The sequence below is a fragment of the Aphelocoma coerulescens genome, chromosome 1 (genome assembly GCF_041296385.1).
Source record: "Aphelocoma coerulescens isolate FSJ_1873_10779 chromosome 1, UR_Acoe_1.0, whole genome shotgun sequence".
In the NCBI taxonomy this organism is placed as follows: Eukaryota; Metazoa; Chordata; class Aves; order Passeriformes; family Corvidae; genus Aphelocoma; species Aphelocoma coerulescens.
The window spans coordinates 40,245,979-40,261,356 of NC_091013.1; the positions used below are offsets into that span (position 1 = coordinate 40,245,979).

Below are 15,378 nucleotides of genomic sequence, written 5' to 3' on the forward strand. Positions count from 1 at the left end.
TGGAGGACCCCACACCAGAGCAGATGGATGTGCCCTGAAGCAGGCTGTGATCCCATGGGAAGCTCACACTGGAGCAGGCTCCTGGCAGGACATGTGGCTCCATGGAAAGATGAGCCCACTCTGCTGCAGGTTTGCCAGGATTTGTGAACCCATGGGAGACCCACGCTGGTGCAGCCTCTTCTTGAAGAACTGCACCCCATGGAAGTGACCCACACTGGAGCAGTTCATGAAGAACTGCAGCCCATGGAAAGGACTTGTATTGGGGAAATTCATGAAAAACTCTCCCATGGGGGCAGCCCCACACTGGAGCAAGGGCAGAGTGTGGGGAGTCCAGATCCTGAGGAAGAAGGAGTGGCAGAGACTGTGTGATGAACTGACCACAATCCCCATTCCCTGTGCCACTGGCAGGAGGAAGTGGTGAAAACTGGGAGTGAAGCTGTGCCTGCAAAGAAGGAAGGGGTGGGGAGAAGGTGTTTTAACATTTGGGTTTATTTCCCATTATCCTACTCTGATTTGACTGGTAATAAATTAAACTAAATTCCCCAATTTGAGGAATCTGTTTTGCCCATGACAGTAGTTGATGAGTGATCTCTCCCTACCCTTATCTTGACCCTTTTGCCACATTTTCCCTCCCCATCCACTTGAGGAGGGGAGTGACAAAGCAGCCTTGGTGGGCACCTGGTGTCCAGCCAGGGTCAACCCACCACACAGTTGGGCTCAATGATCTTAGAGGTCCTTTCCAACCTAAACAATTCTATGCTTGTATATTTGAAATTTTATCTCCATAACATATGCTAGAGAGATTGCTCGCTTTTGTTAGTGTTTTAATCTCCTAATCAAAACAAGGCAACATTAACATATTGCTGGTAAACTTGGTTTGGATAAAGGCTTTCCTTTGCATCTATGCAGCAAAGACATACTGAGCTGCCTTCAAGCAGCAATGCTGGAACAAATTGATAGTTTAAGTAGCAAATCATTTTTCACAGTTAATCTTCAAATTTAAAATGACTTGAAGAGATTATACATGTGGAGCAAATATGCTATTCCACAGTGCTCTTATACGTCTCTCAAGAACATCTGGTGATGAACACTGTCAGCCAAGATATCAGTATAGCTGTTGAGTCCAATTCAGTATGTCAATTCCTAATCTTATTAAGTGGCTTTTGAAACCTTAAAAGTACTTTGCACCATCTGTGTTCCCCAGGAATTTCATGATAAACTGAAGCTGGATAATAACCCTCTACTGAATCCTCACTTAATGTTACCTTGTTGATCCCTGTATAACATACCTCTGCACCATATTCCTGGAGCACGCATCATTAATCACAAAATCCAGCCACTGCCACTTTGTGAAGCTGTGGCTAAGGAGGACTAACGGACATAACCAGGGATTTTTCATGCCACTGATTCTAAAGTTTTAGGGCAGTGGGCAGAGCAAAAAAAAATAGTAGAAATGCCATTAAAAGAACTAAGAAATAACCTAAATTTCAAGGGAAGTTTTCACACTGAAAAACAGAATTATATCTTACTTAAAGCTCAACAGTCCTATAAAGTTAGCTATACTGGTTAAAAAAAAAGTGTACTTGAATACATTAAGTATATTTGTTAAACAATTTAATCTACATGGGAAAAAACCCAAACCAATCTGAAGTACTTTTTGGTATGACTAGTTTTACACAGTTCTGTTTCAGTTTCTATCAGCTTACATTATGGGCTTTCCTAAAAAAAATTAATTTCTTTCAAGTCTCATACCCTTGGGAAGCTATTTTTAATTTATACACCAAAACATACACAATCTTTTAAAGCTGAAGCTTTATGCCAGACTCACATGCATCACTGAAATTCAAAGTGGTGCAAACATATGCAGTATTTAAGAGGAATATAATCAAGTCCAGCATGTTTGAAGCTCCACTTATTTTAGCATTAGGCATATACACTTTAAATTCCTGCAAAAGTAGCTGTACCTTTCAGAGTTTCTTTATTACTTCCTCGTTCACCTACCTGAACATATGACTATTGCCTGTGAACCTTTCTGACATAACCTATAAAGCTCCTATTACACTAATTTTCAAGAGGTTCCCAGAAATATTTACATCAGTGAACCACTGTTTATCCCCACAAAGGGATATCCCATAGCAGCTCCCGAGAGCAGTAGGAAATGCACTTGTTGCCTTTCCAGCTGTTTCAAAACTGAAGGAATGAAATGTGACATTACAGAAGAACAGTTAATGACAGTGGCAACATTCAATGTGCATTTTTACTAAAATACCCAAAAAGTTTAAATACAACTAGATGAAGATTGAAACGTTTGTTCCCATAAAGCAGGAGGCCCACATTTGGAATTAGGGCATACCTCTGAGTGACATCAGTTAATGATGCTCATGTATTCCCTGCAAAGACTTGCCTCAGGAACTCATGCCCAAGTTGTTCCTTCTACTCTCGCACCTGGAAGCTGCTGTTGGCAGAGCATACCAACATGTCAAGCACTAAATAAACACTAATAATGTGGCTGGGTATTTCCAGTGTCAAGACCGAGCCTGCTGATAAACGATTCACAGCTCCTGGATGTGGGTGCAGTGTTGGGAAACCGAAAACCTGCCCGAGATTCAGCACACACACTGAGCCTTGTCACCCTTAATGCCCATCAGAGGAGGATTCAATGTCCAAGCTGAAACAGAGCCCTGGCAAGCTTCAAGGTCAATCAGATGTTTGCAGGGAGGCTCAGAGAATAGGGAAGGACCAAGCATTTATGCGTTCCCCAAAATTATTTCGTTTCCATTGGCCACCTTTCCCTTCCATATCCATAGGAGAGAAACAAACATTGCATAAAACTCTTTCAGAACTGTTGATCCTGTCTCCTGGACACAGCACTTAAAGGTGACTGCAAGGGCTCTCAAGGAAAACAAAGACACCATAGCAACAGAATAAAGGTCCTGTAAGACTTTTTGCAAGCTAAGGCAGGACTAATTTCTCCATTTACAGGTGAAAAGAAGCAGCAGTATTTTACAGTAAGCACAAAGCTTGGTGTTCAAAACCAGACTAATTTCCATTGCTCCTAGTGCTTATCCTTTTAGTGAAGGAAATATTTTTATGAAGACAACAAACAATATAACATTTTCTGCAAAAACAGAAGGGGAATACATTAAGTGCAACTATCTAGTGTTCCATCTGTATTAACTTGCAAATATGAGATTATAAACTAAATGATCACCAACATAGTACACTAACCAATCTATGAATTTTGATACCAACTTACCAGTGATGTTGATAATTCAGTAGCATACTTTTTTTCAAAAAGTCTAATTTCTGTTTATCTTCTGGCTTTGTGGTATCATATGTTTTTGTACAAACAGACTTACACGTCTCCTTCTTGTTGAATGTGAACTAAGAAAAATGAAAGACTCATGAGCAAAAAGGTTGTAACAAACTGTCTTATATCAGTATTTAACAATTTCTCCTACTCATTTCATTGCCTATACTATTATACTGAAAACACCTAACAAATTACAGAGGCTAGGTACATTAACCCTCCAGAGAAGGTTTTTATATTGGTGTGTGCTATAAACCCTTCCTGTGCTCACTGTAGGAGCCCTACAGCAAGAGCTCCTTGTTATTGAATAAAACATGTTTTCTGCCATGATTTACCAGATAAGTCATTTGACCTCACGGTAGCCATGCTGTCACAGGCAGCTTCAATTGGTTACTTTCTCTCCTACTACCTCAGTAGAGGAGAATGTGAGAGCTTCAGTCACCAGAAAAGACCAGCTAGCTAACACTATTTATAATTCTTCCATTTTACATCTGCAATATTTTCAGATCTGGTTCCAAGAAACAAGAGTGCTGAGCAGCAATAATCAGGTTTTGTCACATCCCAAAGAGGGAAGACTACCTGCACAGCATTTCAGGCTACAACTCCACGATGCAAAGCACACAGTTACAGTTAAACTGACAGATTTCTATTGTGTGGAATTTCAGATGCCGAAGCTCTCTCAGATAAAGCCCTTGTGAAAATCATCTTCAAGATTCTGATCTCCTTTGGTTACATTTGAAAGCACACATTACAAAACATCCCCTGTCAGAGAACAAACCCTGTAAGGAGACGGTTCTATCCTCTCTCCAAATAAGACTTGGCCAAGGTTTTCAGATGGACGCTTCTTTCCTTCTGCTTGACAAAAATCAAACCTGAATTACAGACAAAATAAAAAAAAGAATAAAATATTCTCAGCTGCAAATAATGTCCCCAAATCAACATGTTCATCATAAGTAAAGGAACTACACAGCTTCTCCTGTAGACAACAGTTTCTTCATTTAACCTGTGAAGCGTGAAAATCACTATTCCAGTTTGAAAATAAACTAAACAGAACCAACAATCAAATCTCTTAATCAGCTATTTCAGAACACTGTAGCATAAGTTTTTTTGAGTAAATAGAAATTTCCTACTTGAACAGGGATTTTAGACAAGAATTAAATCTTCATCTAGAGTTTAATAATGACTCTGAGAAAAAAGTATGCAGGCAGATTCTTGAATTTGGGGAAAATTAAACTAAACTAAAATAAAATACAGATAGAGACAGCTGCCTTACAACACACACTATTAAACAGGTTGTCACAGTTTTATTCACCAACACATTTAATAGCACATCCTCCACGTTTTCCCAGTCTATTTTTAAATATATCACATTTGTGTTCTTTAAAGTGTAGACATAACTGGTGCTTAAGCTCTTCAATATTAACAGTCAAAATATTCTTTATAGCAAAAACTTTACATAGTTGTACCAGGCACTGATAGATTTTGTGCACTCCTATGATGTGTACAAAGAAAACATTTAACACCTCATTAAGATAAATGATGTGATGTTCGCACCTCATTACCACTTTAACTCATCTGGCATAGGCTACTAAAGACAGCAGTAATACTTTGATCTACAGTGACAACTAATGCAGTAAAGTATCACATATATACACACATATTTTTACCTTAAGTTACACTACAACAGTGATTCCGCCTCCACAAGGGCCTATAAATCCATGCACTAAAGTATGAGCAAAGACAACTGAGACAAAGGAAGCAATGTAGGCATCCATCTGCTCATTGAAAATTCTGTATTTGTAAACTTATGTTAGAAAAATAAATAGATATGCCTCAGTGGCACACCGCTGTAACAAGATGTAGATAATACTTTTAGGTAAATTAAATCCATGTTTTTGGAAAAACTGACAATTAAAATGGCACGAACAGTATAATATACTTACGCAGTGTATTCGTAGGGAAGGACAGATTCTACTGAGTCAAGCCTGTTCACAAACAGCTCAATTCCAGACTGAAAGAGCAGAGATAATCAGCAGTTATATTTAAAGTACTTCTTCAATTCCCATGGATATATAAAAATATATTTGTTTGAATAAGGTTAAGGAAAGCTGAAAAGGTAAGATTTGTGTAATTGTACATCTTGATGTGCAATGAACTGTATCTGCTGGGAGCATAAGTAAAGCACTGTCTAACCATCACAAAAGCAGTGACCACATGACAAAAACACTCAAAGGCTAACATAACCATTCCAATTACAACATAGCAGGAAATCATGCACAAAAATAATATCCTTAGCACAGTTGCCAGCGTTTGAGCTTCATGTACCAAGTTAGAGTCATATTAGTCATCACCACAAATTTTGTGTAATAGAAGTCTGAAAAGAACAGGAAGAAAAGTGCAAATGAGACCAGTACTTCTCCCTGTAATTAAAATGGTCCGTAATTTAATCTGTATAGTAACTAAAAACTGAACTATGAGAATTTAGACAAAGTATTCAGACTGATACACCATTTTAAGTTTGAACAGAATCTCCTTCCAAAGAGAAGGCAAGGAAACCCACATTTACCTTCCTATAAAGTATTTCAGTAACTCTACCAACTCTTGAGTAAGAACCTGAAATTCAGCCTCCTGTGGTTTCAGACTAGTTTGGTCTATATACATTTGGTCTATATACACAGATGGGCTAGCCTGCTGCTAGGGAAAAGGAGAGGTCGGTCTCTCACTCTTCCCTCTTAGTCTCAAAATCCTTTCCCTTATTCTAGTCTTGCAGTTCCAATAAATTTCAAGTGTTTGCCTTACACTGCTTCTGGCAGTTATCTGCTTGCACAGCAAGCCAATTCAATGGGCTTAAACAGCAAAGATTTATCAAAAGAAACTTTAAAGAGCAGTTCTTAGTACCACAGCAAGCTGTCCTCACTTCAGCTGGGATAGAATTTTCTTCTTAGTAGCTGGTACAGTGCTGTGTTTTGGATTCAATGAGAGAATAATGTGAAAATAACTGAAGCTTTAAGTTGTGCCTAGGTAGTGCTTATCCTCTGTCAAGGACTTTTCAGTTTCCCATGCTCTGCCAGTGAGGAGGTGCACAAGAAGCTGGGAGGGAGCATGGCCAGGAGAAGTGGACCTGAACTGGCCAAAGGGCCATTCCATACCATGGAATGCCACATTCAGTATGTAAACTGGGAGAGATGGCTGGAAGGGGATGATCACTGCTCAGGGATGGACTGGGCATCCACCAGTGGGTGGTGAGCAATTGTAGTGTGCAACTTGTTTTGCCTGAGTTTTATTCCCCCCACCTCCCCTTTCATTAAAATTATTATTGTTACTATCATTAGTAGTATGAGTATATTTTACTTTGTTTCAAGTAAACTGTTCTTATTTCAACACACAAGTTACTTTTTCCCCTCAATTCTCCTCACCATCTCACTGGGGTCAGCAGGAAGTGAGTAGCTGTGTGGTTCTTAGTTGCCAGCTGGGGTTAAACCACAACACAAATTGAGCTATCTTACTGTGTAATCAGACAAGAACTGAAGAGCAAAACGAAGGTGAACCCTCAAGAACAAACCCTCTCCCTTTTCAACAGCAAGCCATCTATTTTCTTACCAACAGAAGAGCATTTCCTCCCTATGAAAATTCACTCAAGTTTGGCCAAACCAAGAAATTCTAGAGGAAAAGAAAAGATGGAAATATCCACATGTATCTGTAGCTCAGATACTTCAGCTGGGTACTGTGTTTTACTGATAGACTTTAGCTGTCCACGTGCAAGTCAGGATGCAGTTCTGGGAGACGTAGGAAGCTCTGTGAGCTGTTAGCATGACCCACTAAGTGAAGACACACCTTGAGGCTCATCCTCCCCTGCCCTAAGCCACGCAGACCTGCTGCTCACCTCTGGGTAGTGCACACTTGCCGTAATTCTGTAAGCCACTTCAACTCCCTAACACAGCAATAAACTAGACTGGCAGAAAGTTGGATCGTTTCCTGCCATGTTAAGCTCAAAAAACCAAGTAACATAGCTCGGTCAATGCAGATGACAGGAATACACTGCCCAGGGGAAGACAGGAACAAAATCTCTCACTCCCAGCGGCAGGGAGTTAGACTGCCTCAGCTGGTCACAGAACTATGGCCTTAAATTAGCTGCTTTTCATTGGAGGAGATTTATGTGAATCCTCCAAATTTTCCTAAGATTAATATGCATTACTGCAGAACAGTATATTTGAGAAACAATTTCCCATACAACACCAAATCGTTTTTGGAGTGAGCAGTATTTTTTAAAACTGAGTAAGAATTCTTAATCTTCTGGCAAGAACTACTAGTTAAGTCAGCACAGATGCCATTCCATTTCTGATGGTATTCCAACCAAAACCAGAAGAGTCAGCCAAACTGAGTTTGTCCAAGCAGATTAGCAGGCAACTTGGAGAAAGGGGGAAAGCCATGAGTCTCATTGCTCTTAGTTACACGCCCTGTTAAAAACATCTCATCCCATCTCACCAATAGAGGACAGGAGATCCGCAGGGTACATTTAGAGATCTGGCATGTGGATCTAAATCCTCAGGCAGAGGAAAATTCACTACTATTACTGACATTGCAATTAACAGTGATAATTGCAGGAAATCTGTGAGAAATGTAAAAAATGAAGGCTGTCCAAGAAAGCTTAATTTTATCCGCTTACATAAATATGATACAGCAATAATCCGATCACATATTGTTTCTCCTTACCAGGGACCAGAGTACCTTCAGTTGCAGACTACATGGAGAGAATTACATGTGAAGAGTGCTTTAGACTTCTCCATATGCCTATGTCTAATATGCAAATTGATAAGAGGTGGATAATTTCAGAAAGAATTTTTGCAATACTACAGCTGTTGAGGTATTCAGCTGCCTGCTGGTGGTACATTTACATTACCCAAGTACCTCACTTCATATTTATTAAATGATAAATTCTCAGGAGAAGACAAACATTTTGTACATGTTACATGAGGAATAAAAATTCAGAGACATCTGAGAAAGATCACCCCATAAGTGTCTCAGGCTGGTTATCAAAAGACAGTAAGCTACAAGACAGTAGTCTTGTAGCTTACAGTAGACAGTAAGTCCACTTGACTCAAAAAAATAAATCTTTCTTCTACAAGCTTAAAACAGGAATAATCCAAACATAGCAATGTTTTTCAGGGATGTTGTGAAAAAATACAAACTGCAGCTTGAAAGCTTTAGCATGTATTTGAAAAAAAGCCAGTCCTTAATAGGGTGGTGCAACGCTATAACAGGTCACCCAGGGAGGAGAGAGATGCTCCATGCTTGGATGTTTACAAGGCTTGCTTAAACAAAGGTAGAGCTGAGTTGATCTAGTGCTGACAACAGTGGTGCTCTCTGTCCTCTCATGCTGCTGGCATGAGGCTGCAGTATGTGACCTGCTGAGGTCCCTTCCAAGCACCATTTCTGTGGTCCTATAAAAGAACCTCCACAGGATATTTTACTACTACAACTCAAGTGCCTTCATTATGTGCTTGGCTTATTCCTGGCTCTGCTGATTCAAGACAGCAAAAGGATAAAGTCAGCACATGGTATTTACCAAAAGCATACAGTTTAAGCAGCCTCCTATTCTAAAGAATTACAAACCAGTGTTTCATGTAGTGCAGAAGCTGAGAGCTCAGAAAGTGCAAGACAGCCACTTTCTACAGCAGTAAGACCATGGATCATAAAACTGATTGGTCTTGAACTTTCTCATTTGAGTATTAAAGCACAGTCTGCTGCAACTTCCATGACGGCAGCAGGAAACAACTTCAAAAGGTGCCCCAAAGGAGAAAAGACTATTTTTCGTCAGAGGAGATTTACATTAATTCTCCCCACCAATAGCATTACAAGTGACTAATTTGGTTATGTGAACTTTGCTCGTCACTTCTGCAGGCACGAAGGTAAGTTTAAGCTTCACTTGACACTTTGAAGCCTAGAAGCCCCTACACTTCAGGTTCCTGCAGCCAGGAAGAGACAGCAAGGAAAGTGTTACTGGGTGCTTACTTTGATATCTGCTCCAGCCACCAGCTGCTTGCTGCTGCCAAGAATCACACACACACCCCTCGGCATGACCTGTCACTGCCATCCTTACTTGCTATAGCTTTCCTGCAAGGATTTGAAACGACCCAAGAGATAACCAGCCGGGACTTCCTACTTCCCCAACGTGGCCGTAACTCACTGGATGAAGCGACAGCTCTCTCCTTCCCTCGGAGGGATCGTGGCCACTTCCCAGCCAGGCCGGAGCTGAGCCAGAAGCCAGCCAAGCACCTCTGCTTGGCACCTGGGTCCCCTGTCTTATCAATTTCCTTTCTAAGGAGCAGTGGCCATAAATTCAAACACGAGAAGTTACACCTCAACACGAGGAAGAACTTTACAGTGAGGGGGATAGAGCACTGGAACAGGCTGCCCAGGGAGTCATGGAGTCTCCCTCTCTAGAGACACTCACACGCGCTCCTGTGTCACCTACTCCAGGCAACCCTACCCTGGCAGGGGGGTTGGACCAGATGATCTCCAGAGGTCCCTTCCAACCCTAACAACTCCGTGAGCAACTCGAACACAGCGGGAACTGAACCACGCTCCGAGTCCCCGCAGCCACAGCCCCCGCACCGCCGGGGAGCCTCAGTACGGCAGAGCAAGGCGGCTACAAACCCTCCGGACAAACCCCACCACACAGCCCCCGCGGCAGGGGAACAACACCCAGGCCGCATCGCACCCGGGCGGCCTCAGCAGCCTCCCCTCAGCGCTCCCCCGGCTCACCTTGCACTCGGGCTTCTCCTTGCCGGCCTCGCAGAAGTTGACGGGCGCCAGGCCCGGCAGGTAGAAGGCGGCGGCGGGCGCGGTGGCCGCCGCCAGCGCGGCAGCGATGAGGAGAAGCCGCCGCAGAGCCATGTCGGGGTCGAGGGGCGGCGGGGCCAGGGGTCTCTGGGCGGCAGCGGGCTCGCGGCTCCGTCTCTCGCCCCCCGCGCCCGCCCTGACGCGGCCGCGCCGCTTCCGGCTCCCCTCTGGCGCGCGCGCGCGACACGTCGTCACCCACCGCGCGCGGGGCCGCCTGACCGAGCGCCGGGGGCGGGGCCGGGCCGGCGCGCGCGTTCGCTTCCGGGGTGTCTCGCGCCCCTGTTGCCGTGGCAACGCAGCTCATTCCGCCGGGAGCGCCGCGACAGCAGCGACACCGGGAATGCCTGAGGAAGAGCCTTGCTAGCAGGTCAAGGGTGGTGAACCCTGCCCCGTTCGGTCCGGGTGCTGTGTCCAGTTTTGGACTCCTCAGTACGAGAGAGACAGGAACTCCTGGAGTGGGTCCAGCGGATGGTGACAAAGATGATCGAGGAATTAGAACTGTCTCTTACCAGGACAGGAGAAGAGATCTTCCCTGTTCAGCCTCGGGAAGGGACATCTAAGAGAGGACCTCATCAATGTCTATAAGTATTGAAGGGAGGGTGCCCAAAGGATGGAGCCAGGCACTGCTCGGTGGTGCCGAGCAGTAGGATGAGAGGCAAAGGGCAGAGACTGATGCACAGGAACTTCCACCTAAACATGAGGCAGAACTTCTTTACTGTGAAAGTGACAGAGCACTGGAACAGATTGACCAGAGAGGCTGTGGGGTCTCCCTCACTGGAGATACCCAAGAACCATCTGAGCGCAATCCTGTGCCACGTGCTCTGGGATGATCCTGCCTGAGCAGGGAGGTTAGACCAGATGTCCCACTGTGGTCCCTTCCCACCTGTCCCATTCAGTGAGCCTGTGAATGTCCACAGGTGGTAGGAATGGTGCTCAGTGGCCATTTGGGGCCCCCGCACCCAGGCAGTCAGTCCCAGCAAAGCCTGGGTCCACCGATCCCAGTCAGGCTGCACTGGCTTCGTGCCTGTCCTGCAGTCCTTGATGTTTTCAAAATAAATTTTGTCTTTTTAAAAATAAATGACATGTTTTTTTTAAATAAATTTTGTCTGTTTTTTTTTTTTTTTTTTGTGTTTTTACTTAATTCTCAAGGGTTTCACCGGGAGGAGGGAACCACCATGCCTAGCCCCTCTTACCAACACCCTTGAATTCCCAATAGTTTTCAGTTCAAGAGTTCCTAAATGATGGAATTATTAGAATATAAGGTTAGTTTCAGAGTACTGAAACAAAACAGGAGCTTCCTCCAGATGCAGCAGAATATGGTTGCCATCGGAAAAGGGGGGAAGGGGAGGGGGAGTGAGACTTTTTTTTACAAATATATGGAATACTTCATGCAAAATATGGTCTCTTTAAAATAGATCATCCAGTCTTTATTCCTCACTTCTCTTCCCATGGACTCTTGTGGGGAAATAATGACCAACACAGCTAGGCAGGGAGCAATCACCCCTGAAGGCTGGGTAGTCAAGGAGCCAGGATGGCCTCCAGACCCAGGTGTCAGGTGACCATGGTGTGATACTGCCCATACCAGACCCAGAGCAAACAACATCCCTGTCTGGTTTTGGTCTTTTTAATTCTCATGGGTTTTTGGGTTTTTTAATTCTCCTGGGTAGACAACTCATCACAGTTTTCAGACTGAAGTGTCAGGGTGAGACATACTGCTGGCTGAGTGGAGCTGGGGAGGAGGCAGGCAGACAGACAGACAGACAGATGTTGGCTGTGGTGGCTGTCCATTGCAGCTGAGCGTTCAGAATAACCCATGTCCCTGTTCCCTCCATGTCATTGACAGCTGCTGTTGTATAGCACTGACAAAAATCTACTGAAAAAATCCCCAACAAAAAAACCCACCCTATAAGAGGGGCAGACATAAAAACTCTGTTTTGATAATGTAGGAGAGGACATTACTCAGATTATCACTTTACCTTTCCCTACTTCCTAACACGTTCCATCAGTTTGGGCTTGTGCAGCTTCAGAAACTCCAAACAACACCCTCTCATGAAAAACTATTTTTGTAAATGCTGCAGCATTTCCACTAATTCCCTTTGTTCTCACAACATCTTTTATTTTATTTTTCTATTTACTACAGGGCTTCGGGGGCACACTTGTTGATCACACAATCCTACAGTAGCCAACCTGTCTAGGGCAGGGTGAAGCTTCAGGTGGGTCAATTCACCAGATACAGGGTTGAGTATCTAAGCACCTAGACCACATAACATAGTCCTTAGGTAAGGTTATTTTAATAAATTTTTGTGAATTTTTGACATTACACAAGCCATTCTTGAAGTTTGAGATAAATGCATTAATTTATAGCATATACATTAGATATTTTTGAACTCTCCATATATTTAAAATATAAGATGTTCATCTACCTTTCTCATTCGAATTCCTACTTGTCTCATCCTGTAGATATCCTAAGAGCACAATTATAAGATCAAGCCTTATGACAAACACAGCTGGAGAAGAAATCCCAGTTCCCTCTTTTTATTTAAAATTACTCATGGTTAGGATAATCAGGTTGTAAATGACCCGAGTTCAGTTTCTTTTCTACCACCAGGGAGTTCAAACGTATCTCCCATTTCCCAGGTTAATATTCCAAGCAAATTACTTTTGTGGGCCTAATTCCATTCCTTCACCTGAGAGAATATTTAAAAGCCTTTGCCCATCTAATCCTCCTCTTCCTTGAGAACACTCCAAAAGCTGCGCCATGAGTAGGAGTTGCGGTGTGTGCTTAAGTGCTTTGTGATCTGCTTAAATCCCTCCTCTTGCTCTGCCTTCGTGACTGCAAAACCTGCTGACTCAGACCTATTTTAAGGAGTGCTCTACCAGTTGGTCCAAACAGCATTTCTGTGGATGTGGCGCCATATGCTATGATGCTCCCTCCTCACTGCTCTGCAAAGGTGATATAGAAAAACAGTTTGTAGGCCCTGTCATTTTGGAGCAACTATAACCACGGTTTATAATCACAGGAATGGCCATGGTCCTTGAGATCAAATTTGAAGCTGGGCAAAACACATCTTCTCTAATTTAATGAGAAATTCAGTGGCAACTTACTTGATATTTTCTCTTCTTGAATTTGCCTGCTACAAGTTTTATGGCCATAGGTTAAAGTTCAGGGGGTGTGGTTTTAGTACTGGAAGAACAAGTATCACAGGTTTTATCATTAGAAATTTCAAGGCTAGGCAAGACTGTGAAATAAAATGCAGGAAAAAATACTGTTGAATAATGATGAATGAACCAACAGAAGCCAACGCAAAAGGACCTTCTGTTTTTTCCTGATAAATTATTGTCATAAGAAAATACAAAGATAAGAATATAGAGAAGTTGGAAACTTCTGAGGAAGTAAGTGTCACTCCTATCCCTTCTTTTTATTAGAAAGTGTTGTGAATAACTTTTGCTATTCTTATGGTGGTTCTCACATTTTGCTGCTCATGTCTGGCCTTCAAGGGGTGCCTTCTTCTTCCAAATATTCACAGTTCCCACAGTTTAGCTCTTCATTTCAGAAACAAAGTCCTAAATGTGCCTCATATCCTATAGCTTAGTGTCTAATGCCTTCTTCTAGCATATTCCCTCCTTTGACTGAGGGCACTGCAATCTGCTTTTCTCGCTATAGTGCCTTAGCAGCCAAGCTGTGGGCCTGTTCCACTTGCTGTGGAACAGACAAATAATCCTTGCTGCAGCAGGTACAAGCACACAGTTGTTTTCCCTGGTACAGATTACAATTCAGTTCCAGTTTTAGTACCAAAGAACAAAATAATGCTCTGTTGCATAATGTTTAGGGTGCTAACTGGATACAGCTAATGTCTGCTTTGCTAGTAATTATCATTTCAACTTTTTTTTTTTTTTTTTAATATAACCTGTTTTCAGCCTGGAACCTGAAACTCCCCTAGCAACTAAAATACAGAGTTTTGTAAATAAGTGCATTCTTTTTCTCTCCTGAGGCAACCAGCTCTAACAATGACAAATTTCATATTTGTCTTTCATATGGGGGGAAATCCCCTGCTGTTAAGTAGCCCCTGCACTGGTAGATTGGCCATTTTTCTATAAAATGAGAAGTAAGGGTGAAGACTTCATCAGGTGGAGGTGGAAGCTGAATTAAAGTTCCAGATGGCTGTGCTAACTACCACTGCTGGTAGCAATTTCCAACCGCCCCCCCCGCCCCCACCAGCTGCATCAAATATGCCTTAGAATGTCTCAGAGATGAAACAGGTGAAGGATTATAGTTTGTGAGGATTGATGCCACTTTTGATGCTTTTTCCTGGTTTTAAAATTAAGAGTCAAACACGGTTAGAAGGGAAAAAGGGATTTTACCTTGGTATTTATTTTAAGGATCCTTAGGTGCACATGTCCAGGTTGAATGCACTGAAATGCACACCACAGTGCCCACTCTCAAAAGATCTGGTATAACATTATAGGTCTTACTAATTAGCATGTCTATCAAAAATTCTCCAGCGAGAGGCTTGAATGAGCTCCCCTCCCCAAGGAACCTTCCCCTGGATGGTTCAATCTTAGTTTACAGAATGTGTTCTGGAGAGGACCTTGGGGTCTGGGGCACACTATCCTCTAGCTACGAAGCTTCTAAAATGTTTAGTCTCCTAGCTGAACAAGCAAGTCCAAGAATGTAGGCAAAAAGCACTAAGAATACAGAAATTGTAAAAAGGTATAACAGGGGTATAAAAGAAAAGGCAAAAAATCATCATGGCATCACTTTGACCTGAGGAAATTCAAACAATGTCAATCCTGCTAAGCATAAGGTACTTCCCTGAGTGACTGAAAGACAACTTCAGGGAGCTTTGAGCCTGAAAATGGAGGGGGCTGTGCTCCTCCTCAATGGGATGACAGTAGAGCAGGGTTACAGAAGAGCTATGGCTCTGTGCCTAAAGTGGGAGTCAAGCACCTTGAGTGCTCTAGTCCTTTGTGGCTCCAAAGTTTCCATGGCAATTGCAACATGGCACTGACCATGTTACATGGGGAGCAGAGGCATCATGTGAGCAGCCCTTGGCCCATGCAGATGGATGGCAGCATCATCTGTGAGGTGCCAGGGCAGAAATCCTGCTGGTTTGCCTCTTTCTGATGGCAACAGTCCTCCTGTGGGTAGGTGTTGGCCGCCTGCAGCTCAGGACCACTGCTGTGCTGCAACCTGTGACTACTCTGCAGAGCTTGGTGGAATGTGA

General features: G+C 43.0%; 1 protein-coding gene across 1 annotated transcript in view; it reads right to left on the reverse strand.

The window, feature by feature from the left end:
* Positions 1-10,350, reverse strand: part of TM9SF2 (transmembrane 9 superfamily member 2) — a 29,977-nt gene extending 19,627 nt beyond the window's left edge. Inside the window, exons 1-4 of the mRNA XM_069007942.1 lie at positions 10,076-10,350; positions 5,254-5,321; positions 4,089-4,182; positions 3,257-3,384 (exon numbers count right to left, since the gene is read on the reverse strand). Coding sequence (XP_068864043.1) covers positions 3,257-3,384; positions 4,089-4,182; positions 5,254-5,321; positions 10,076-10,207 — 422 coding nt within the window. The 5' untranslated portion in view covers positions 10,208-10,350. The remainder of the gene's footprint in view (positions 1-3,256; positions 3,385-4,088; positions 4,183-5,253; positions 5,322-10,075) is intronic.
* Positions 10,351-15,378: the final 5,028 nt, after the last annotated feature.